The following is a 26,305-nucleotide window of genomic DNA, read 5'->3' on the forward strand; positions in this document are numbered from 1 at the left end:
ATCTCATAGTCAGTAAGTCAGTCTCTACTAGGAAGGAACTTTAATTAAAAAATGATTGAATAATGCAAGGTTCATAACCGAATGAGGGTAATTTCTTCCATTAAACATAATGCTGGCCTTAAAGTGCCGCACGGCGTCTTTTAAGAGGGAATGTTAAAGGGGGCATAGACTCATGGACCACCTTTGTCCATCAGATCAAGTCCCAGGGTCCTGCGAATATGAACCTGCTTTTGACATGTTATGAGAGGGACATTTGTGGGCAATTCTGTGTGTTGCGTGACCAATTTCCCAGACAACATCCTGTTCATATTTGAAGTGCCTTCTGTAAAATACGGAACTGTTCTTTAATAGTGATAATATTTACAGATGGCAGTGGTGGTTTGATTGGTAGCACATCTATTCTCTTTGTGCATTCAGTATAAGCTTCCAAGTATTGGTGACGCGGCGATCCAGGCCGGGCTGGTTACTCGTTATCTCCCCCTAATTCTTGCCGGGCTGATTACTAGCTGACTATTAGCTTTTTAAAGCGGTTTAGCGCACTTAGCGCTGTGTATTTTAATTCACTGTATTAATTTTAAAAATTGTATTTGGCTGCACGCTTTGGGACTGTGAGAGTTCTCACCTGTTTCTCCACGCTCTAGACCCCGGTCCGCCCCGGCTGAGGGCTGTTTGTGCGGAGGGTCGCCTTGTAGAGCGCCATTCCCTGCATTTTTTGATCCACTTCCGCCCTGCCTCTTACAGCGCAGGTTAGCGGTCTAGTGGCTATTGACTGTGGTGTATATATTCCTGAATCACTCGGGCCACAGTTGACAGACGCGGCGATCCAGGCCGGGCTGGTTACTCGTTATCTCCCCCAAATTCTTGCCGGGCTGATTACTAGCTGACTATTAGCTTTTTAAAGCGGTTTAGCGCACTTAGCGCTGTGTATTTTAATTCACTGTATTAATTTTAAAAATTGTATTTGGCTGCACGCTTTGGGACTGTGAGAGTTCTCACCTGTTTCTCCACGCTCTAGACCCCGGTCCGCCCCGGCTGAGTGCCGTTTGTGCGGAGGGTCGCATTGTAGAGCGCCATTCCCTGCATTTTTTGATCCACTTCCGCCCTGCCTCTTACAGCGCAGGTTAGCGGTCTAGTGGCTTAACGCCTCACCACATAAGATGACGACATGGCGGAAGCGCAGCGGACGAGCGCAGCGGGAGCGCCGACTTCGCGCCGAAGTCAAGCCAAAGTCCTGCCCGTCTGCGCCCGTCCGCGGCCGGCCGTGACCTGCGGCCCCTTACACTGCCCAAACGTTCCGGTACTCGTCTGTGGACTTACACTCCCTTCAACACTCAGTCCCCCTGCCACCCGAGGCCATCAGGCGGGCTCAGAAGTGCGGCATTACTACCACTCCCTGTACGGCTATCCCTCCCCCGCCCGGACCTGTTCCCTCCCATGTTCTCGCTAACTCCCAATCACTTATACCTGCCATCTGTACTCTTACCATCCTTTACCTGAATACGCGCTCCTTGGTGAAACACCAACTTGAGATCTACAGCTTATTAGATGATACTCATGTAGATATCCTCTTCCTATCTGAGTCCTGGTTGACAGAAGACTCCGTACCCGATATCCTAGCCGCCCTCCCCATTGGCTATTATATTCTCCATGTTAATCGTCCCGGGGGGCAAGCTGGCGGCGGAGTAGCAGCTATCATTCGCAAAGAACACACTTTCTCTATCTTAAACTGCACTCCCATTCCCAACTCTCAATCCCTTGTTATCCAGCTTCGCTCAACCACCACCTCCCTTATTTGTGTTCTCATTTACAGACCCCCCACCTACATGCCTTCTTTTGCTCAATCAGTCGGGGAACTTCTTTCCCAGCTTCTTATAAATCACTCCAGAATTCTTATCCTAGGTGATTTCAATTACTGGCCTACCGACCCCCAAGAATGCCGACTTTCTAAGCTGTTCTCAGACACCCTTACTAGCTTGAACGGTCAGCAATTGATCTCCGCTCCTACCCACTGTAAGGGTCATATACTTGACCTGGTCTGGACGGCCAACCTTGATCCTTCGCCTCCTTTGATCACCCCTTGCACTTGGTCAGGCCATTATTTTGTCTCTTTTTCCATTGACCTTCCTAGTTTTCCTCGCCCCCCGCGCCCCGCTAGCATCACTGCTCGCAATTGGAAGAATGCCGATGTGTCAACACTTCATTCTCTTCTGGCAGCCTCAGTTCCACCAGCCTCAGAATCTGTCTCTCACCAAGCCTCCACTCTCGAGCACTGGTTGAAGGCAGCTGTCGACACTGTAGCCCCTCTAAAGACCATTAAAGTCTCACGCCCCCACGACGCCCAGCGTTGATTTACTGACCAGCTGAAACTAGACAAACTAGCTCTTCGCCAGGCCGAACGGCGCTGGCGCCACAAGTACGACCCAGCACTCAAGACTGAATTTACGAGCTTACTCAGCAAATATAAATCTTCCATCCTAGAGGCAAAGACTTCCTACTTCTCTTGCAAAATCCTGGAGTCGGCTTCAAAAGCCAAAGACATCTTTTCGATTGTCAATGAGCTTTCCCTTCCTGATCGTGTCACTCTTCCACCCGTTCCCACTCAGGCCTTGTGTGATGAGCTCAATGCCTTCTTTCAAGACAAGATTTCCACAATCAAAAGCAATATCTCCCCACCTTCTCCCTCCAAATCTTTTCCCCTTCCCCCGGAAAACTCCCAGAAATTCCTAACTTTCCCTCCCATTTCCATCACTGAATTCCACAGTCTTCTTCACAAAGTTAGCTCCGGATCCCCGAAGGACTGCTGCCCCCCACATATTTTCAAAGAAATTTTTACGCACTGCCCTGACCCTGCTCTAGCCCTTCTTAACTCCTCTTTAACATCAGGTGTCGTCCCAGAAGCTTTCAAGCAGGCGGTAGTGATACCTATCCTGAAAAAGCCCAGTGCAGACCCCTTAGTGCTGAGCAATTATAGACCTATTTCTCTTCTCCCTTTTCTGGGAAAGATCTTAGAGACCTACGTCACTAAGTGTTTGAGCACTTTCATTGAGACTTCTTCTTTCCTTGACCCCCAGCAGGCGGGCTTTCGCCCCCTGCACTCTACAGAGATGGTGATTGCAGCTGTGATGGACACACTTAGAACTGGAGCTGATAACAACATCCCCCAAGCCCTCGTCCTGTTAGATCTGTCGGCAGCTTTTGACACGGTCGATCATACTATTTTGATCGACCGTGTCAGCAACGCCGGCATTCGGGGCACTGCCCTTGACTGGGTTCAATCCTTCCTGCAAGGCCGCTCCCAGGCAGTCCACCTTTCCACCTTCTCTGCTTCTTTTCTTCCCCTAACTTGTGGTGTTCCCCAGGGTTCTGCTCTCTCCCCCCTTCTCTTCAATCTATATATGCAACCACTCATGGCTTCCCTTCGCCACTCCTCTGCTACAATATACAATTATGCCGATGATTTGCAACTGATTTTCCCTCTGGACACTACACTTTCCTCTCGCCTCAACTTCCAAACCACTATGCTACTCATCTCTGATTGGATGGCTCACAGCCAGCTCAAGTTGAATCCGTCTAAAACGGAACTTGTCCTGGTGGGTGGTCCTACCAATCCATGGGATGATAACTACTGGCCCCCTTCTTTGGGTCTCCCCCCTTGCCCGGTCAGCTCTGTGAAAAGCCTAGGAGTGATTATCTCTGAGGATCTTTCCATGAAACCTCAGATCTCAGCAGTAACATCATCCTGCTTTTTCCAGCTACGCAGGATTCGTAAGATCTGCAGATTTCTAACCAGAGAGGCACTCACACTAGTAATACTGGCTTTGGTCATCTCCAGGGTCGACTTTGCCAACATCCTGTACGTGGGGATTCCTGTTTATCAGCTTCAAAAACTTCAGCTGATCCAGAACCAGGCCGCTCGCCTGGTGTACCACCAACCCAAACACCAGCACATCTCCCCCCTTCTGAGGAGCCTTCATTGGCTCCCAGTGGCCAAACGGTGCTCCTTCAAGCTCGGATGCACCCTATTCAAATCTTTGCATAACCAGGCCCCTGAGTTCATTTCTTCCAAGCTTAAGCGATACCTTCCAACCCGCAATTTACGATCTTCTGCCGATAATTTCCTTTGCACACCATCATTCCGCCGTAAAAAACACGGTGGTTTATGCTTCTCTTTTCTTGGCCCCTCTTTCTGGAACTCCCTCCCTTCTTCCTTTCGCCATTGTCCCTCATATGAGTTGTTCCGCAAAACCCTGAAAACCCACCTTTTCAAGGTGGCCTTTGAGTAACACTTCTGCCCTGGCTAGCTATGTTTGTTATGAGCGCCAAGAAACCGTCTCGGTGTACGTGCGCGGTATAAACTTTTTAACATAACATTGGTGCCCCTCAAGGTTTAGATGACTGTTCCCCACTACCTAAGGTGCCAAAGCACTGAAGCCCATTTTCACCCAGTGAAAACGTAGAATAGTTATATAAACCTCGGCACTCCTGTTCAAGTATTATATTAATTCATACAGTTGTTTACACAAGTCAATTTGAAGTACCAGCAGGACATCATTCAGTTTTTGCCGTATCAATTTAATATGAATATATAACAGAATCTTGAATCACAAATTTAAAAACCAATGACAATATAATCAGGAATAGACAGTTTGGTGTGACAATCCTTAAGCGTTGAACCGGCAGTCGACAGGTGTTTCGTTTCATAGAAACTTTTTCAAGGCTTCAGTCATTGTATTACATGGACGACCCAGAAATTAAGTAGAAGTGTCCAAGTCTTTGGTGTGGGAATCGTCTTTCCCTAAGTATGTTCTAGATTTCTGTTAGGACAGAAGACCGCGTCACTTATTTTTCGTATTGAGTCCACTGGTTATTTTCTTGTTTTAGTAGTCACTTGGTCCTAGACTACGCCCTGTGTGTTAAATCAGGGAAGACTGTGCTGCAAGGGAGTTTCACAAAAAAACAAGGGGCATATCATAGCCCAAGACCATGTGACTACTAAAACTAGAAAATAACCAGTGGACTCAATACGATGTCCTACTGGTACTTCAAATTGACTTGTGTAAACAACTGTATGAATTAATATAATAATTGAAGAGAAGTGCTGAGGTTTATATATCTATTCTACTTTAATAGTGATGGCCAACCAATGAACAGTGCTGCAAAAAGTATGCAGTCCCTTAAAAGTTTTTTGGGAAGCAGCCATTGCAAGAGTTGATACGAAGGTCTTCATTATGAGTGCACAGTAATTGTAATGCAGTAATTTCGCATCTGGGATTACATATGATGGGTGTTTAGGTAATTTCAGGATATTTAGTTACCAGGCCATTATGACTATTCACCTATGGAATTGGATTTACCATGCATCCGGTGTTTTATACACATATGAAATTCCACAAGTTAGGACCTGTTAAATTAGGCAGCGCAAAATTGGGGTCCCTGTGAATAGCTGCCATTGCAGGGCATGAGCCGCACAAGGGACCCCAAACCTCAATCCCGGCATTTGCTTTTCGAAAACTGAATCACTTTTCCAAAAGCAATCCATTTCCATTAAAAGGACCTGTGCTGCTTAAAAAACATAAATGTTTCCTCTTTGGGAAGACATGAGGAGGAGGAGCAGGCAGGCAGGTCGTCTGCAAAACTGCCTGTTTTCCCCAAGGTCACTGACACATTATTCGCAAAGGGGCCACCTTCACTTTTGCGAATCAGTTACCAAGCCAATTTAGGTGTTGATAACTCATCAATTGTTTGTGATTGCAGTTGCAGTCACACAACATTGATACATTCCTTTCCAAACTGCAAATCGAAGTGGGAATGCGCTTTTCATGCCCCCCCCCCCCCCGCACCTATTTGAATTTCTTAAAGGATTGCACAATTCTTTTAGCGAGTCAGAAAGAATATTCCCACTTGTAAAAAGGCCTTTGTATATTAAGAAAAGCCCTTTTGTGATTGCAAACCCTGTGATTTTGTGAATTGCGAGGGTTTACAGCCAAAAAAGGGCTTTGTACATTGTGCCAAAAATCACTAAGTTTGACCTGGTTAATGTATCGCTGGAAAAACACAAGGTTACTGCTTGCAGTATAACATTATCATCAAAATAGCTTTATTTCGGCACCGGGCCATAAAAACAGTAGAAATAGCAGTAGTACATACATCACATAGAAGAGAATAAACATTTCAACTGTAAAAGCTATACATAGATTCTTGTATGAAAGCTAATGCATCACAGCATACACGCACAAAGCAGTGCTTGATGATGAGGCAAAGTCTAAATACATCACTGTTGGCCTGTGGTTTATAAAATCCTATATTCACTATCTTGTTGCTTACAAACAGAGACCATAAAAGAGACAACCTAAACAGTTAAAATAAGATAAGCTGTAAAAAGTTTTGACTAGACAATATATATAAATGTATTCTTGGATGAGAGCCACGGCATCACTGCATACATCGAAATACAAACTTTAATAATGCTCATAATCAAAAAAGGTTGTTGTTGCTCTGTATTAAAATAAAGAAAAAGAAGCAATTCATGTGTCGTACAAACAGAGCCATAACAGTGAGACAACCTTAAGAAATCTAAAAAAAGAGACCTAGAAGATAAGCATAAGAATAGAAATTGCAGCCAAACTAGTGAAACTTCAGTATATTATGGGGTGAGGAGCCTAGTTTTTCATAGCCAGAATCGGCAAAGAAAATTGGCAATGGAGCAGTTGTCAGGGATCCAACCTTAAGATTCTTAGCGCTGTAGAGCTGCATTGTGTGCCCAGTAGCCAGCAAAGAGGTTTGATCCATCGTTGGCGTAGGCTAGCATAGCCCTGGCAGACAAACAGTACATGTGCTATTGTTTCTAATGAGGTTTGGCATGCAGGTTATAACGGGTCCCTATTTGAGGCCATTTATTTGGTGAATGATTTTACTGGGAGTGTGCCTACCCTGAATTGAAAATAGAGTTTCCAATCAAGTGGCAGGGTAATAATACCCCAATTAGGTTCAAGTAAACTGCAGCTTTTGAAATCAAAGAACCTCCCGGTCAATGAAGAGCCTTGCGTCTTCAGAAGCTCATTATGGGTTATCCAGGACCAGTAGTTCTTTTTCAACTACTATGTTGATGGAGTTGGTAGACGAGACCAGTTTTCCCATAGTTCCCTCATTCCTACGGCCAATAAAGGTTAAAAAAAATTCTGGAGCCATTCTATTTTATTGTAGAAGTTTGCATCCATCGCTTCCTTTAGGGAAGCTGTGTAGTGGACCAGTTCAGGCGTTGCACATAGCCTTTGCCAGAATAGTAATGGGCACAGCCTTATTTTCCTAGATACTGTCTTTCCACCCATGTCGTACATCAGGGGTTTAGCAGGAGTACAGGGGGCAAGGTGTGCCAAACATCTCAAAATGTTGTTCTGTGTTAGTTTGGAAGGAGATGTTTGTGACCCCCATAATTCTGAGGCATATAGTGCTGAGCCAAATACTTTTGCGTTGTATATCTGGAGTGCAGATGCTATTGGTTTGCTAAATGAACTATTATGCTCTTTATGAATTCCTCCAGAGGTTTGCCTGTACTTAAGGGACATTTTATCTATATGGGCTTTCCACGGCGTAGTTGTCATAGTGACACCTGGATAATTAAAAACCTCTGCCCTCTCGAGTGGACCAACAGCTAAGGACCATGGTGCCCTTTCATTTTTGAAACATTGATCTCCAGGCCCCCGTTTGCAGAAGTCCTCAAAGCGTGACAGTGCTCGCTGCAGGTCGCTAGGAGATCAACTGAGCGTCGTCCGCAAACAACAGTATGGGCATCTTTGAGCCAGCCAGTGTAGACGCACCTGTGGAAATACCAGAAAGAAAATGAACAATGGCATTTAAGAATCGGGAGAAAAGAGTGGTATGATACTATATCAAAGAAATTCGGATTAAATCAGTCACTCCTTATAGAGACCAAGCCATTAGAAATGTGAACCTAAGTAAAACCTATTTTTGGTGCACTTGGTACAGAAATGTAATGATTAGATGGGCCTGGTTGTATTTTTGCTGTTGGGGTTTAAGTATCCACGCAAATAAAGAATTTTGCCTGAATACTGCATGATCCATTTGAGTCATCTGCTGAGCTGAAATCACGGATTCAAACTCCGCCACAGATTTAGAAGGTATTGCAGCGTATTAGTAAAAATATGCTGTACCTTTTCAGCTGATTCTCCCTATTACCATCACTAAATAAACAGTGGTAATCTACAGTAAGAGCCTGCATCATAATCAGCAATAAGTGTACTGACACAAGTTATTCCCCAGGTTTTTTGCAGAGAGCCAAGTACAGCTGTAATGCCATGCAGTTACAAAATTACCACTTCTGTATTGTACTCTGTTTGTTTGCTACATCTTGATGTGTTCTCATAATGATGACATTGATATGCAAGTTCAATATGTTAGATTGTTTCAGATTACTTAAAAGGTATGATGCCTCTCTTAAAAAGTAAAAGATTAATCAAACCTAAAAACTTTATTTTCGCAAAAAAATAAGGTGCCTTATATATTATACTCTGTTTCCCTTGCAGATCCTTCACGGCACAAAGTAGTAGGCTTTGAGGAGGGTAAAAAAAGAAAAATGCGGAGTATCGAAGTGCATTGCAGGACACATTTGTCAGTGTGACTCGCAATGCACACATTGTGAGTCCTTAGGCGCATAATAAAGATGGGTGGCATACAGATGTTCCACTCTTGCTTGAGGTTTGAAAGATAAGAATCAATGTTTTCTCACTGCTCATGTGGTTGCAAAGCAATGAATGGTTGCCGAATTCACCTGCTGTCTGCCAGCAAATGACAATACGGGCATCATGGAAACCATTACATACTTTCTTTCCATATCCGTCCCCGAAGTCCCTTTTGGGATGTATATTGCAACTGGCGTCAGGGGTAAAGGGACAGATGTTTGTTGTACTACCATTTCAATATATTATTTTGCTTTGGGAGATGAGAAGTTAGTGGTTTGCATAAAGTTTGCAATTTTAGCATATGCAGATGTCCATTCGTTGCAGGAATCTGCCTGTTGAGGCATACTATCTTCTTCCCTTCAGCTCCTTTGTAAACCTTAACCATCAGTGTGAACAAGATAAGGCCCTCATGCAAGGCAGTGTCCAAGCTAAAGTAGCGATTGCATAGCAGAGGGGATCACATGGTACATCCAAGTCTGTGAAGTAGCCCCACTCCATTGTCTGTTCAACACTGCTGGTTGACTAGTTGAATCTCCCATCTCGTCTGCAACAATTGGGTCATTCTACACAGGTGTAGGTGTCATTCGAAAGCCTCAGCTAGTACTTAAACCAGCTGGCAACGATTCCTAATTAGGCATGATGTATGTTTTAGGTCTCGAGGAGAACTAGGTACTTACATCTTCTTTTTAAGAGGACTAGACCATCTCTTGTTTTGGTTGTAAAGCATAGGAGTGGGTGACCAAAGCTTATTGAGGAATAAGAAGTGAGATGTAGGGAATGACGTAATTTTTTTCGGTCCCCAATTATTTCCTTAGTTTTGCTGGCATTTATCACTGCTAAACAGAAGTAAAGCACCTGTGCTTGCCACCAAATATTTGTGATTGGAATTCCCTGTTTACCCTATTTAGGACACTCAGGGGCCTGTAGATATGCACCTGTCATATGTTGAATGTAGCATGTTTTTACTTTACCCGCATATATGATCCAGAAATGGTTTAAAATGATGTTTGGCATTCTTCTCACCTCAAGAGATGGAATAAACAATCTTGGTTGGAAGAGTTAACGACTCTGTCTCGAAGACGATGGCCTGCCTTTCAGGCCAGGAAGGACAGGAGTGTTAACTACTGACTACTTATAAAGGGTCTGGTAGTGGACAATAACAGTTGGCAGAACAACGGACAGCCTTAGCACTACGTCTTTTTACTTGGAGATGCTGGGGAGGGCTTCTCTTATTCGTTCACAGGACCCTCCAAGATATTCAGCCTTTAGTCACAGCGGGGGAGAGAAACAATTTGGATACTTCCAGGTTGAAGGAGCCCTCCTCTAAATAGGATTGTGCGTAGCTGAAGAGGTAAGGCTCTGCCATTTTCTGGGTAAATTTACAGTAGGGCAAAGAGGAAGTGCTGCAAAAGGAAAGTGAAAATGCAGAATACAGTTGACGTTGGTAGCAGAGTTTCTCCAGTATCTGGGGAGTGCACAGGATAAATGTATAACCACGTCCTCAGAAGATTTCTGGACCTCAGAAGACACCACCAGAAGACGAAAACCCTGGAAGAAGCGACCCTTACTGGAAGAAGGTTACTTGCTCAAGAGCTCAAGGGCTGCTATTTCCTGCTGGTAACGAAGGACTAGACCTACTTTCTAATGGTCACTGTATTGGCCTTTTGTAGTCTGCTTCAGGGACACTAAAAGCAGAAAGACTCTTGACTCTAAGGGGGACCAGCTGACCACACAGGGCTGTACCCTGCAGGAAACTGAGTTTGAGAGAGATCTGGTGCATAAAACCACACCCAGTGGTCTTTTGGCTGTACAACTGACCAGTAGGAACATTCCTAGCAGTTTGATAAAACTGTGATTTAGTAATTTCCCCCTCTACAGAACAGAGGCAAGGTGCAGAGATTACCCAGGAAGGAATGGGACAAGAAGATCACGTTCATTCCCCTCTGAGACTTTGTCTGCATTGAAAACAGCTTACACAGTGAAAACAGGCTCAGCAGGACCTTGTGGTATTGGTACCTGGCCTTGTCGAGCTTTGTCCCTCTACAGTTCCCAGCCTTGACTTGCAAAAGGATTTGTCACTTCCCAAAAAGTGACTAAGTGTCTGATTTAGAGTTTGATGAACAGGATACTCTGTCACACATATGACAGGTCACCCTGTCTGTCAAACCCTTGTTCCCTGTACCTGCGCTGAAATCACTACAGGCATCTTCCATCTAAGTTTATGCCAGATGATAGCAGAAAGCTCACCAGAAAAAGCCATCGTTGAGAGAGCGACTTCCCCCATGCTAGCATACCCACACAGATGCAAAACATGTTTCGATGTATCTTTCAGTATAAATTGGATTAATTGTTACAATTTTTCCAAACATTGTTAAAATGAAATTTTCACTGAGTGGATTTGCAGTTTAAACGTCCAAGCCATTTATTAATGTAGGGACTTGAATAACGGAAAGGATGCGTGCACATGTTTGTGTGTGCATAGTCATGTAATGACTGAGATGCACAATAAATGCTGCCAAATCTTGTGTCAGTATTTGCTTATTATTATGTACATTGGCACTGTGGTGAGCTGAGCTGTTGATGTGAGAATGAAGAATCACTGGCGTTGTACATTTATGAGATCCCTGCTTATTTTCATGCTTGTCTCATATTTACGCCATTTGTATTTTTATCTGCGTGCCTAATACCGTTTTTAAAATGCTAGACAATTAGATGAGCCCTTTTCTGAGACTGAATTCTAATGGGACTTTCGCAATCCCTCTGTTTTCATCTGAATGTGAACGTAATTGTTCAAGAGCTATCAGCAACATTTAAGATAGTGCTGGAGGTAATGACTATGTGCCAGCAATGGTGGTTTGTTTTCTTCTTCTTTTTTTTCTATTCTCCTGTATTAACCCATTTAAGTAATTGGAATTAGCTACTAACATTTTAGATTTTCTTCTTGCATTTCTTATGTGTATCACAGAAACCAGTCAAATGTTGCGTAATACCAGTTTGCAGCCAACAATCACTACCTCTGTTTCCTCTATCTCTCACAGCTCCCATAGATTTAATTTTGGAGTGGTCTCATTTCCTTTGCCAATGACTTGAAATTGAAGTGTATATTCATGTTTGTGGACCCTTTTATTCACCTGTTGTCAGATCCCGGTTGGTGTTGGGAGGCTCCACAGGGCAATCAATAGATACTGGGCCTCAACCTGTGGTGGTTGAGTATATTAGCCATCCTGGGATCCTTCCCACTGTGGCTCTGAAAGATGGGCGGGTACTCCCTTTCTGCAGTTGACTCTCAGGTCAGCGAGGGCGAGCAGTCAAAGGCTTCTCGGGGAGTAGTGAAGAGGGGAACAAGATCTAAGCGATCAGTCCAACTGGCACAATTATGTATTTTCCAGTATCTGTGTTTTGAATATAAGATAGTACTTTACTTAATACTGTGCAGCACATTCAGGAGAATGCAACACAAGCTTAAAATCCTGGATGTGATTTTGAGATGTTACACCTTTCAGTACCCAGCCCTTGTAGCGGAGTTCCCCAGCATCTATAATCCCTGTCACCTTATCTGGGAAACAGTGCTTGCTAGACATGGGTGCAGTTCAATCAATCACCCTAAGGTATAAAAGCGCCACACAGCTTTGTTTGTTTTTACTTTAGGGGATGTTCTTAAAAAATCTTAATTCATTCAGCAGGCCTCATCCTGCATTTCAGTCTCCCATTCACACACAGGTCTCAAGACCCACAGTCCCATAGTCGACACCTCTGGGAGTTGCAGTCGGGTGAGTGCTGGATGCATGCGTAGCGTGGTCCTGCTCCTATGGTGGCAACTTAGTTCTGAGCTGTTAGGGCCGCAGCCTCGCTTAGAACCTTATGTCTTCAGCACTTTTTGTGTGGCAGCTCACTCCAGCAGCTCTCGTTTTGAACAGTTGAATCCTTCCTAGGCCGAGTACAGACAGGACACTGGTATGAAAGGGCCATACTCTCTGATAATCGCGATGTCGTGGATGACTTCAGCAGTTGTGTGCTCCAAGCCAATCAGGACGTATACATCGAAGTGGATACATCGATTGTACTCTGATGAGACTAGTTATTTAGTAGATTCATTAAGGATAGGACCAATGTTTTTATTTTTCGATTTAATTTTCAAATAATTAGCTAACATCTTACCCGCTTTATTCTGACCTCCATTATATTTAGATTTGATTTTAAGCAGAATATTACAAGCTTCAATTGTTGCCAGTTTGTTAAGATCAGCTTTTGCTTTAATCCATTCATGAAGGGCGGAAGATGATTGAGAAGTAAAATACATATGTTCTAAGTCTTTGTAATTGATCCTCATATTTTTTCCTTGTGACTTTCTTTTTTTTCGAGACATGAGAAATGTTAAAGGCTCGAAAAGAGGCCTTGAAGGCATCCAAATTGTTAGGAACAGAAGTGTCTAATGGGTTGTTGAAACAAAAAAATTCATTAATAAAAGTGGTAGTTCTTTAATAAAAACATTATCTGATAATAAAAAATGATTAAGTTTCCATCAACTAAATTGAGAAGAGGTAAGTGAAAGGTCTAGTACAGCGTGAACAGGTGCATGGTCAGATATGAAAATGGAACTAATTTCTGAATTTTGAATCGAAGGAAGCAGGGATTTACTGACCAGAATATAATCAATTCTAGAGCCAGTGTGATGTACATTGAGAAAAAAAAGTATATTCAAGCACATCAGGGTTACAAGTCTTCCAAGCATCATACAATGAATGAGAGGCAATGGCCGATTGAAAAGCTTTATGAGATTTATCAGGATGAAATTTACATTTGGACAATCTATCAGAAAAGGGGTCCAACCAATGGTTAAAATCAGCAGCGACAATAATATTAGGACAATCCACTGAAGAAAGTAAAATTGTAATGTCATTCCAAAATTTAAGATCTAGTTTAACAGGGCCATAAATATTTAGTAAAACTAAAGTTTTATTTTGTAACACAATCTTTGCCATTACCCATCGTCCAGTATCATCATTTTGTGTTGATAGAATTTGCACAAATAATGATTTATGAAACAATATAGCAACGCCCCCCTTTTTGTTGGATGCAGGAGAAAAAACAACTTAACCCACCCATTTCCTTTTCAACTTAAGGGACTCTGCTTCAGTACAATGGGTTTCTTGAAGAAAAGAAATCTGAGAGTTAAGCTTGGATAAATGAGACAGTACCTTTTGCCTTTTGACTGGATTCCCAAGACCACGGACGTTCCACTTAACAAACTTACACATAATGGAGGGATAGGAGGGTAAAACACGGATGGAGTTGATACACTGCAAGAGTACACCTACAAGAAAAAACACACCACAGAAGAGGTTTACATATTGAAAATGCTACAAAAAAACCCACAGTTCCAACATATACTTGCAATAAATCAATGACAAATACCATTGTTGAACAAATAAAGGTAATTTTAGGAAAAAAACATATAGTAAAGGTTAGGACGAAAGGTGAGATATGATGGAAAACAGAGAAAAGAAGGGGAAGAAGAGAAGAGAAAGAAAGTAGAAACAAGAAACAGGTGAACAGATCAAGGCAAAGTAGCCAGATCTGAAAAGAAAGAAGAAGTTGAAACAATAGGAGCATAGTGACACCAGAGGACACAGACCTCATTAACAGGTAAAAAGGAGGAAAAAGAGAAGAAATACCTCATTAGGAAAGAGAAAAACAAATAACATAAGATCATGTTTTAAAACATACTAAGCAGGTCAAGAGGAATATTCCTGAACAAAAATATAGAAGAATCAATTATTGGTATCCATTCCATTAGAAGAAATATTCTGTAGGTACAGTCTAAAATTTTCTGGATCATCAAAGGAGCGTGATCGACCATTATGCGTAATCTTGCAGAGATATTGATGAAGGATGCCATATTGGATGTTAAGATGTCTCAGTTGAGGACGTAGAGCTAAAAATTCTTTACGATGTGCGTTAGTGGCATTGGAGATATCCTGAGAGATGAAAATATTATGGCCAGACCAGATAAGGCGACGCTTAAGTCTTACAGCTTTTAGAACATGCATCAATTCGGTAAATGCAAGGAAAAGCAAATACCACGTGGTTTGGTAGCGTTAGAGTTGAGACGACCCAGGCGGTGAGCTCTTTGTATATTGAGGGGAGTTACCGATAATTGAAGCTCTAGAAGTTCTGGAAGGAATTTCTGTAGAAAAGAAACTAAATCAGGACCCTCAACATTTTCCTGAAGACCATAAAGGCGTAGATTATTTCTGCGATTTCGATTTTCAAGGTCCTCCGTATGGATTTTTAGCTTATGTATTTCCTGTTCAAGTAGAGGGACTTTTGAAGAAATATCCTGAAGATCGCGAACGCGTTGTTCCAGTTCCAAAACTTTACCTTCCATAACAATCAATCGTTCCTCAATCTGTTTAAGTTTTTCATTGGTCGCAGACATGAAAGGTTGAAGACCACGAACTTCATCAAGTATAGAGTCTAAAACGGTTCTGAGATGATTGAATGGGAGAAGGCGGGTCGTTTTTATTTTTTTTCGGTTTTGTCCCAGGTATGGAGGATCTAGCATTGTGACTGTCATTAGCCATTGTAAGCTGTACCAGAGGTCAGTTGTCGTATCAAAAGGGAAGGTCCGTAGGAAAACCAAACTAGGATATTTATATTAATTGTTGTGTTCAAGATGTAAACATATGGAAACAATCCTCCAGATTGTAGTAAAAGTGCTGAACCTCAAGTAAAGCTCCTCAAAAACTAAATGTTGAAAATAGTTGAACAAGATAGCTGCACCAAGACCTCATATTACTGGTAAGAGCATGAAAATATGGCTGATTAATGAGAAAAACAAAAGCGGCTGGCCATTAACAGCTTAGTAATACACAGACGCAGTGGCCCAAAAATACAGCAGCTCGCGTCATTTACAGGTTAGGAGTATCGTGAATTAGGAGCAGTTCAATAAAGGTGGAGGTAGCTCAAAAGGAAAAACAGCACCACCAGAAGAAAATACATCAGCATTTCCCCTAACCATTGAATATGCAGGTGGAAAGAGTGAAGAGCGAGGAGCATTGAGATTTGTAGAGAATGCACAATGAGTGAAAGACCAAATCCGCCATATGTTGCCGATAACCGGTTGTATTAAGCACTGAGGGCACAAAGCGGTAGCTGTTGAGCAGGAAAACAATGACGTGCATGTATAATAGCAAGTTCCTCCTCAGAAACGGTAAAAACACAAGTCAGGATTACATACGCGAGCTCAGCGACCTAAATGGTGGCCACCCGCGCCTCTGACAGGATAGAAGTGCCGTGGATTATGGATCGCTTTGTAAAAGTGAAGGCATCTCAAAAGACCCTTGAGACCCTCCGGGTGGTAGTGCGCGAGATAAATGTCTTTGATTGATTGATCGATTGATTGAAAGAGATACAGCACCACCAATGAATAGCGTAGCAGCATTTCCTCCAACCATTGAATAAATAAATGAAAAAGCTGAGGAGTAAGAGACATTGTGGTCTATAAAAAAATGCACATGAAGCAAAGGTCACAATTCATCAGGAAAAATGAAGTAGACCTCGAGGGCATAAAAGAGCATCATTCCATCAAGAAAACGGTGGTGTGCAATTATAAAAGTAAATTCCTCCTCAAAATCGGCATAAACACGTCAGATCTTCAGACGCGAGCGCAGCGACCTAAAATGGTGGCTGCTCGCATCCCTGACCGTAAATAGAAAGCGGCTCAGCGACGAGATGCAGGTACCCAAAAATCGTTCCTAAGACGCACCGCATCGTTGGAGGTAAGAAACTGTCTTTCAGCGCTCACAAAACCAAGGAAAGAGGTACTAAAATGTAGATTGAGTACCACGTAGCGGCAGAGCTCACACAAGGTCTGCCATTTTCCCTCGGCACGCAAACCACGCCACCCCCCCCCCCCCCCCCCAAGTTTGAATATTGTATTCATATGAAAACTCACATTTTCAATATATAAATCTTTTCTCCCTTGAAAATAGCCCAGGCCTGCGTGCAAAGAAGGGGGCAACACACTTGTTGGCTGGTTCATTTACTTTAAAAGATTAATACAAATTTGCTCAAAATGACTCTCAATAAACATTACCAGTGACTGGGGATTCCTTAAAAAAATTCTAAATATTGCCCTAAACGGTCTACCTAAACTGATTACACCTTTTATTTTTAAATTTATCACCCCAGGATGATGTCTGACATCTCGGACCTGTAAATGAAAAGTAAAAAAATGTCTGCTGCAGCATCATGCCACACAAATGCACAGATATGGTGACTGATGCGCTTGTTAACTTTTTGATGATGTATTTAGTCTCAACAACAAGCCTTTTTAAAAAAAACTTGGCAATGCTGTTCGCCCAAAAAACTCAAAAAATACCATACCATCTGAAACCTGGTGATCATCACGTTGATGTCTACTTTTAAAAAACGTTTTTTTCCTTTTGCTGATTCTGTTTTGTGACACGTTTTTAAAGATATTCATTCGAACTTTTTATTTTTTGCTATCATGCTTTCCCCAATAAATAGGTGAGACTCCTTTGCTCTCCCATCTGTACAATCTTCATGATTTTTGTTCTCAGTCTGTGTTATGTTATGTTGCCCTCATGGAACAAAAATTTTAAAACATGGTTGTGTGTCTTCCTTTATGTCTCACACATTTAAAAAAATAAAACTTATGTAAAGATGACAACACCGCCAGGTAAGATGAATCAAGCTTTTATTCATAAGTACACTGACATTCCAGATCAGAAAGCACTGACGTCACAACCCATCCAGCACGAGCTGCGTGCTGGTACATTGCCTGTACAGGGATTAAGTAAACACAACAACTTGTGTACTTCGTATTGCATTCCCATCACGATTCTTATTTTTTGTGTACCCTTGGATGCATGAGTTTTAATTTCACTTGATTTTTGTTCTCTCTTCATCAGTAAAGTGCATTGGCTGTTGTGTAAATAGTATGTAAAAGTAGTCATTGCCTATTCTTATAAGAGTTTACTTTTTATGCAGTCATCAAAATTGTTGCTTTGGCTTTTTAGAAACAACACAGATAGAAGATCCGCGGAAACAATGGAGGAAAGAACAAGAACTCATGCTGAAAGACTATCTGATGGTGGCTCAGGATGCACTCAGCACACAGAAGGAGCTGTACCAGGTGAAAGAACAGAGACTGGCTCTGGCCTTGGACGAGTATGTGCGCCTCAACGACGCCTACAAAGAGAAAACAAGCTCTCGGACTAGTTGTAAGTATGTAGGGACCGAAGAATAGGGTTTCATTGTATGAATGGTCCATTGAGTAGAAAATAGAGGACACCACGGATAAGGAAACCGGAATTATGCGGCTTGTTCCTCAAGGAGAACACAGTAGTTTGGGTATATTGTGGTAATTGTTGTAATGCAAACCCATCTTGGCCATATTGTTCAAGCCTAGTGGGTGTCCTTTCCACAAAGTACCTGAGTGCTTCTGTCATTGTGCAACATATTTTAAAAAGAGGCCTTATGTGATCAAGCAGCCATGCCACAGCTCTGCCTCCTATGTAATTATTAGCTCATGGTGGAACCGTTTTTTCCCTCTTGGAAAGGGGGCAGGACGTTCATCTGCAGAGAGTGTTGCACCTCACACACATTTTTAAGTTTTGTTCAAAACCTGTGATGTTAATTCTCCAAAATGCTTTAGTAAAAGTGGTAGCTACACCTTTGTACCCCTCCCCTCCATAATTTCAAATGGTGGATCCTTTTTGCCACTCTTAGCCCTTCTACAGGGTTGTATGTGTTCTAGGGGCTTTGGAAGGGGATAGAAGTGGCATACTATACAAAGGAGAAAGGTCTCCTGTGTCTTTCTATCCATGCCGCTGCCTCAATAAACTTGGAGAGCTAAGGCAGCATGGGCTGTACCAGGGATGCCAAAGGACAGGCCATGACTAGCAGCTGATACCTCTGGCAACCACTAATGGAGATCCATTTTAAAACAACTCTGTTTTTTGCAAAAACTGTTTCCTAGTTGTCTGCAGCTTCAAAAGATACCAGGCATGTCCCTATAGTTCTCAGAGATTTCAGTTCCCACTTTGTAATGTTCATGGTCTGGGGTTGCTAAGGTAACTTTTACTCAGTGACTAGCTAGCTTTTGATCGTGGCGTCAATGGAGTGAAAAAACATTGCCACATGGAAACTGAATGAAAATCCTCAGTTTTTTTTACATCCTCCTGGTTTTTCTCTTTCTAGACTTTGAGCAGGTAGGGAGTGACTGAATTTCATGGTGGTGGGTTTGGTAAGGTCCTCCTGAGGTGACCTACAGATGCTAAAGAATACGGACAACATAACCTAGTCAAAGGTATCCAAATGGTCGAATTTTATGAGAGTCTGCTATGAGGTGCCTAAGTGGCCACATATAAAAGCTTCTGAGATCTTTTCAGGTTTAGCGCTGGCGTACCCATCAACGATTCCCATGTTACATCACAGCAAGGTGTCCTCTAATTTCTGTGTTAATCATCCAATGAGTAAACAAAGGACTGTTAATCCTCTTGGCTCAGATACTAATATAAATAGATTTAATTTAGTGGGATTCTTCCTCCAGCACCTGACACGGCCAGCCTGGTCTTGAGAGAAATTCATACAACTATGTAACACTGTTGAAGGAATGAACTTCCAAAATTGCAGTCTGGTGATCACATAGAAGTTCAGGCGACAAGGAGTATTTCCTCTGTTTTTTTGGGTTTGGCAACATGGAGGTTCTGAATTTCAAGACATGGCACACATTTCTCATTGATGTGCTATCTGGCTGAACCACCTACCTTTCCTGAAGAAAACATCTATGGCACTTGAGCCTAGCATTATAACTTCGAGGTTATGTACCATTGATCTCCATCGATACCAAACCCGTCTTGGTCCATTTATGTAGCCCATTTAGTAGAGTTTGTATCCTTTTTACATGTGTCCAGAAATTTGAACTTTTCAGTACAATAGATGGCATGCCTTTTGATTATCCCTGCTTTATAAATGTCTAGCTTTCTCTTTATAGCTAAAACTTAATGTCTTCTTTAGATAGGAAGCACAACATGGCCAATCCTCTTTGGAGAGTGCATTTGGCTATATTTGACTTTCCAACTTCTACCTGATTGCTGTAGGATTTTTGGCTCTTGTAAATATTCCAAGGAGCCTGGACACACTGGCACTGGAAGCAGAGTACGTATAAGGGCGACACAAATCATTTTCTATAATTATTATCACTCAGAAATGGTGAACAAAATTCCATATTTTTTCATTGACAAGATTGAAGAATTCAATGGAACCTGTTTACAATCAGCAGAGTCTAAAGAGACTCCAAAACATCAATCTCACTAGTGGTAATTACGGACCTTGGCCCAGTGAGTTTCAGTGCACTGCCTTGTCTGTGGATCCCAATATAGATCCAGATTCTGAGAACTTTTTCTGCGTTTACTAATGGGCAGTGGTGAGTGCCAGTCAGGCATAATGATGGCTCAATCGTTAGCAGTCATATATACTTAGCTTCAAGGCATCTTTAGATTTCATAACCAACTCCTATCGATGCTCCTTATCTACTTTTTATTCAGATGTAAGTCCAGGACTACCATAGCAGCTGTGCCATCCCTATCATTTATGTTTGTTGGCCTTTTCTGCATTTTTTCTTCTTGAACGTGTTTGTGGGACCGCAAATCTTTAAGGACCCCTCAAACTTCACATTTGATGCCCTAGAAGTATAATATTTATTGTACCATGAGATCAGAAGCTCTCCATTGATGTCCCGTACTGCAGTCCATCTCAATCAATCAAAGATGTGTTTATTTAGACTAATGGCCTTTAAACAGTACAGCATTAACATTTGGTTACAAATACATGTATAATAGTAATTTATACCTAGTAAAACCATAAATAAGTTGTTCAGGTAAAACTTATATTTCAATAAAACCGGTATACAGTTCTTAAAAATACAGTACACATCTACTTGTTTTCAATAAACACTGCATTAACTGCCCTCATAAATCTACCAATAGCACATACTATATCTAAGAAACGCATCTCAGTGAAAAGTTCTGTGGCATGCCCTCGAGTCATAATTCCATATTTCAAGAATATTTGGCGTAACCATTGTCTCAGCTGTTGTCTGAGTTTTAAAAATCCAACAAAATATGCAACATATCACATTTGGTGTTCAATCCATAGACACAATTCCCTCCTATGCCAATCGTTTTTGCTTTTGCCATGTAACTTATCTTACATGGAATAAGACCAATTCTTACCCTCAGCACTTGGTATCTTAACAACGGATTTGGTAAAGCGTCCACGTATGGGTAACTTACTTTATAACGCCATGCATTTGACATAAAATCTACAGATTGTTTCTTTCTTAGATATTGGTAGTCATTTTCATACGATAATGCTTTTAGCGCACTTTTGGAAATATCAATATGTAAGGACTGCGGAAGCTGCTGAACTTTCATAGCAGTGCAGACGGTGACCAGGTTAGCCCTAGTCCCTCTTGCCCATTTTAATTCACTGTGCACAATTTAATTCATGTACAACTGAGAAATGTTCTGTCCATCTTCCCCATTCAGTTTCCCCCAGAATCTTATTAGGGCTTTTACAGGCAACATATTCCATGAGATCATATCTGTTTCCAATCTTATTGCTGGGATCATAGCTGAACTAGGTAGAGACAGTAAATACTTAAAAAATGTTCCCTCCTCAGTATCCCACCTGTCTTTTCTGCTCATATATAGCAATTCAGCTCCAAATAGGAGTTGCGGGGGATCATTGCTTCACAGGCTTTTAGCACCGGGCTGCTTGACATATCTCTAAAAGACTTCTTAAACTTTTTCAGCCCGCTCCCCGAGGCAACAGCTCTAGTCTTTAGGACCTCTAGGTGGATATTCCATTTCAGAGACCGCTCAAACCAAATTCCAAAGTACTCAGTAACTACTTCCAGTCTCTAGGAACCTAAGTGCCAGTTAAATTTGTTTTTAGTTTTCCCAAAGCAAAGCACTCGAGTTTTGTCCATAGTCGCCACTTATTTTTTCTACCTGCAATAATTCTCAAATTTCTCAAATTTCCTTTTGAGGCCTATTTCAGTCTGATCTAAAATGACAAGATCGTCTGCATACAGGAGGCATGCCATTCATCTTAGGGCTCTATCCATTTGCGGCGGTTAGAGTCTCTGGCAGATCAGCAAAAAAGAGAGAGAGGAGTAACGGGGCTAAAACTCATCCCTGTCTCAACCCATTGTTTACTTGTATTTTCTTAGTTAAGGTCCCCATGGTATCCAGAATAACCTGGGCCCAATTCCTTCTATGCAGCTCTTGAATAAGCTTTAAGAGGTCTTTAGTGATCTCTAATTTTCTCAATGCCTCCCCAAGGCGGATTATATCAACGAGATCAAAGGCTGCAAAGGCTGCAAAGAAGTCTACAAAGCAACAAAATCTGCCCCCCCGCTGCTCCACAGACTAACACGAGCCTTAAAGCGACACACTGAATAATTATAAAAAAGCACAACATAACAGTCTCGACCAGTACATCTTGGCAAACATTCCTATTTCCGGTGTTCTAGTAAATGCAGTGCTGTTGGGATTGTATTAACATTTAAGGAGTTTTCTGGGGTTCAAAACCATTTTGCGATCGCAAATAACATTATGTCATCTATAGATAGACTGAGTTATGTTGTGTTACTATTTTATTATTATATGGATCAAATCTTTTGAGTTTCAAACATGTACATACCATCGCCTACATCCATTGGACGATTATTGTGTGCTTTATACTATTTGATTCCCACTCGTACTATAACATATTTTTGAGCTATTATTCAAGTGTTGTGCACTCACAATTTTGGCTAGACATTCATATTTTTATTGCAATTGTGAGAATTTGGTTGCACTATACTCCAGTTCACTCAACACCAGCTCTGCTCCTGCTAGTGATTAGCTTCCCATCCACACCAACCCTGGAGCCGAGGAGCCCTGGAAGGCTAACATTTCACATAGACTGGGTACCTAGAGTCCTACATGTGGGAAACCCCATCACTCTCATCTTTGATAGTGCTCAGGTAACAATTCTGCCATTGTTCTCTGGCAATTAGGGTGGCACAGGGGAACTGTTGGATTTATGTTTCTTTTAAGGTTCAAATGTTTGTCTCATACGCTTTTTGAAATTATGACCCTATATGAAAATAAAGACTTGCAAAATAGTTTTTTTCTACTGTTGAGAGCAGCTGGAAGGATAAGTGGGTTTCGTTATTTTTCTCCTGGCGAGATGCATTTCAGAGTACTCAGTGGTCAAGGTGTCGTTTTTCCCTTGAGTTTCACTCATCATTTTATGATAAGATGTGTTAAGGGCAGACTGGCCCCTCTATAACTGGTATTTTTAGCTATGTTTTTATTGATATGCAGTGCTGTAACACTACAACCCAACACCGCATCACAACCTTTCTAGCATTCTGTATCTTAGGGTGTTTCAGAGTTAGTATGGCTCCTCCTCCTGAGGGCATGGATTATCACACAGAATTTGTGACCTTTCAGAATGATATTATTTTAGATATAATATGCAAATAGCTTATTTTTTCATTGACAATAAGCATAAAAAATCATGATGATGTGTTGCTACGTTAATGACCCCGGAAGATGATAGTTTTTATAGCACAGATGGTTATTTTGTGGAAGTTAAGATGTAACCAGGAGACATCATGCTATGTAGAATAGTGTAAAACCCTGAGGTAAATATTCGAGGGCAATGGAAAAAGCAGTATGGTCTGTCAACTGTCTAGCTACTAAACTGTGCAAGGCTACGTTTCCGGCAACACGGACACCGTTGGTATATTTATCCTCGGAAGCCGTCGTCATCTCTACAGGCCGGATTGTGGCCTTGGGTTAGTGCCCACCTTTACTTTGGAAATATTGCTCTGATAACCTTGAAGAAGTACTTGCTTCAAGACTATTTCGGGACACCAGAGAATATCTCTTTCATGAAAATCCTTATCTTTCAAAGGCAAATTTATTCATGCTTGCCCCAGATCATAATTCTGCTGGACTCCATCTTCATATGACTTGGATTGTGACCTTTTTTCTACCATAACTAAATCAATTCAGAAATACCATCTTCAGATATTTGAGGGAATGTCCTTGAACCTATCTAGTCTATTGGATTTGGGACAACATTGGGAGTTCTTGCTTCAGACATATTACTGATAAACATTTTTTACTTTGGATTGAGATTTCTTTGGTGTTCGAGGTAGCTGCTGTGCGTACAGTTAACAGATTTTTAGCCTTCCACACGGGTTTTAACCTGAGAAGCCCTGATGAAGTTCTCAATGAGAACGAAACGTGTTGGCTGAACTGTTTGTCATTTATGAAATATACTCAATAAAGAACTTTTTTGGAATACTACAGAGCAAATCCCTGGATATTCTTCCATCCCTGCGCACACCATTCAATTTTAGCTACTTAACCCCTTCGACGCTCATGACGAGCTTAGCTCGTCATGAGTTACGCCTGTCGTACGCTCATGACGAGCTGAGCTCGTCATGTAACGCGGGTTTTTTTAAAACTTAGCGCACAGCGGGAAAACGGCCCGCGCGCATGAGGTTAAATGGTATAGACGTGAAGTACTTTGATTATTTATTTTCTCATTTCTGTGTCTTGAATAATACTTACTGATTTAAGTAGCTGAAAAGGCACCGGCCCCACATTATGAAAATAACTGTTTCACAACAACGGTTTGTCCAGAATTTTCAGAACAATGGTTTGTCATGAACTCGCCTATTAGGATTGCACCATTGAGAGAGATTGTGATTTAGTTGCTTATAAGCCAGAGACATTTTGTCAGTCTCTAAAGAAGGAGGATGCAGGTTTTTTAAGTTCTGTCTTTTCTTCATAGAAGTAGCCATAGGTCCACAACCGTTAGATCAGTTATTTAGTCTACGAATTTGAAGATCTAGGCTGGCACTATTTACAATCCCCAGCTAAACTGTGGTTCCTATTTATGAACTTTTGTGCTGTCCTAACATATTTCCTGGTATACACTGTCAGGATGAATCACAAGTTGGAGTACGGAGTCTTTACGGATAATAACACCATTAAAACATAACTTTGGGTTGGCAGTCATACATCTCAACCAGTGAGAGCAGAGAGCTGCTTAAAGGGGTAGTGTAATCACAGCAGTTTCCCTCGTCATTGCTCCTGTAAACATTCTGTTATATTGTGCAATTTACTTAGCTCACCATCACAAGTGAATTAAGCCATGTTCATTTTATAAAAAAAGGAAGAATGACAGCTCTATCTTGTTATTACTGTATGCCACATTTTTGCTTAGAATTTATCTTAATATCCGAATATAATTGTTTTTTAAAGTGTATTTTATCAGGTGGCATTCCAACGTTGAGATTTTACAGCTTTAGCATCTCCTAAAGAAATCTGAGAATTCTTCACTACCACATAACTTAAAATTAGCTCTATAGTTACATTTATTTTTACCATTTAGGTGGGGATACATTGGCCGTATGCGGGTCATTTGGGGCTGTGTGTTGGTGTTATTGTGGAGAGCTGTTAATTTTTCTGCTGTGAATAACTTGGCTGGTGGCTATTTACTGGCTGTTGACACAGTGATTGAGGCAGTTGGTATCTCAAATTAATGGCTGCGGTGTAGGAATTACGCCTTGTTTTAGGGGGTAGCATTAAATCTCAAGTCATGCATTTGTATTAACATGTCTCATGTTTTGTTTCAAGTATTTTCAGGTTCTTCATCCAGCACAAAGTATGATCCGGACATTCTGAAGGCAGAGATCTCAACAACAAGAGTTCGGGTAAGGATGCTAATCCATCATGGCGGGTGGTAGGTGTTTGTGCAAAGAGTATTAGAAGCACCATGAAACAGAAAGAGAGTAATTTAAAACATGAGAGGTGAAACAGTTTGAGCTGTGTACTTCATATTCATAAGGGGGTATCAATAGCTACTGTGATGGTCAGCTGTGTCACATTCAGCTAATAGTCCTGGAAGAATGAAGAGAGGGGATTGATAGTTATGGTATGCTGTGGTAAGGAGACTAGTCACTTGTGAGAGAGATGTTGATGGTGGGGAGTCCAGGTTGTTGTGGGCTGAATGGGCTCTGGGAGGTTAGGGGCTGGTGGGTTTTTTGATTACCAGGCATGATTACAAGCTGCATAGCACCAGGGTGATGGGAACTGTGTACCCTGTACATACAGGTGCCATATGTTAACAACTTGCTTTTACTGTGCAGTGCCACATGAATCCCCACAAATTGGGGGAGAAATATGTGAATTTGTTTTTACCAAGTGGTATTTTGCACATTATTCCCTTTTCCATGGGGATTAATGCTTACATTACTACCTGCTTTAAGAATGTAGTAAATGTGGACAGGAGGGTTACTTTGTCGTGGAGGGTTGTTTATGTGGAGGGTGTAAGAGAGAAGGAGGTTGCTTGGCAGAAGGAGCATTACCAGCTCTCCCTGTATCTTGGAAGATGGGGCGGTGGAGGCCAGGCAATGGGCTGGGTGCACTGCAGCTCAGGCCCGCGGTGATTTAACCAGGCGCTAAAATCGGGTCCATTGTTACTTGACCCAGTAAATCTTGTTCCAG

At 41.8% G+C, this 26,305-nt stretch overlaps 1 protein-coding gene across 1 annotated transcript in view; it reads left to right on the top strand.

Annotated features, from left to right (window-relative positions):
• WWC2 (WW and C2 domain containing 2) overlaps window positions 1-26,305 on the top strand; it is a 957,428-nt gene that overhangs the window by 387,042 nt on the left and 544,081 nt on the right. The window contains exons 3-4 of the mRNA XM_086962466.1: window positions 17,744-17,947; window positions 25,436-25,512. Coding sequence (XP_086818592.1) covers window positions 17,744-17,947; window positions 25,436-25,512 — 281 coding nt within the window. The remainder of the gene's footprint in view (window positions 1-17,743; window positions 17,948-25,435; window positions 25,513-26,305) is intronic.

Source organism: Lissotriton vulgaris, chromosome 3_1 (genome assembly GCF_964263255.1).
Source record: "Lissotriton vulgaris chromosome 3_1, aLisVul1.2, whole genome shotgun sequence".
In the NCBI taxonomy this organism is placed as follows: domain Eukaryota; kingdom Metazoa; phylum Chordata; class Amphibia; order Caudata; family Salamandridae; genus Lissotriton; species Lissotriton vulgaris.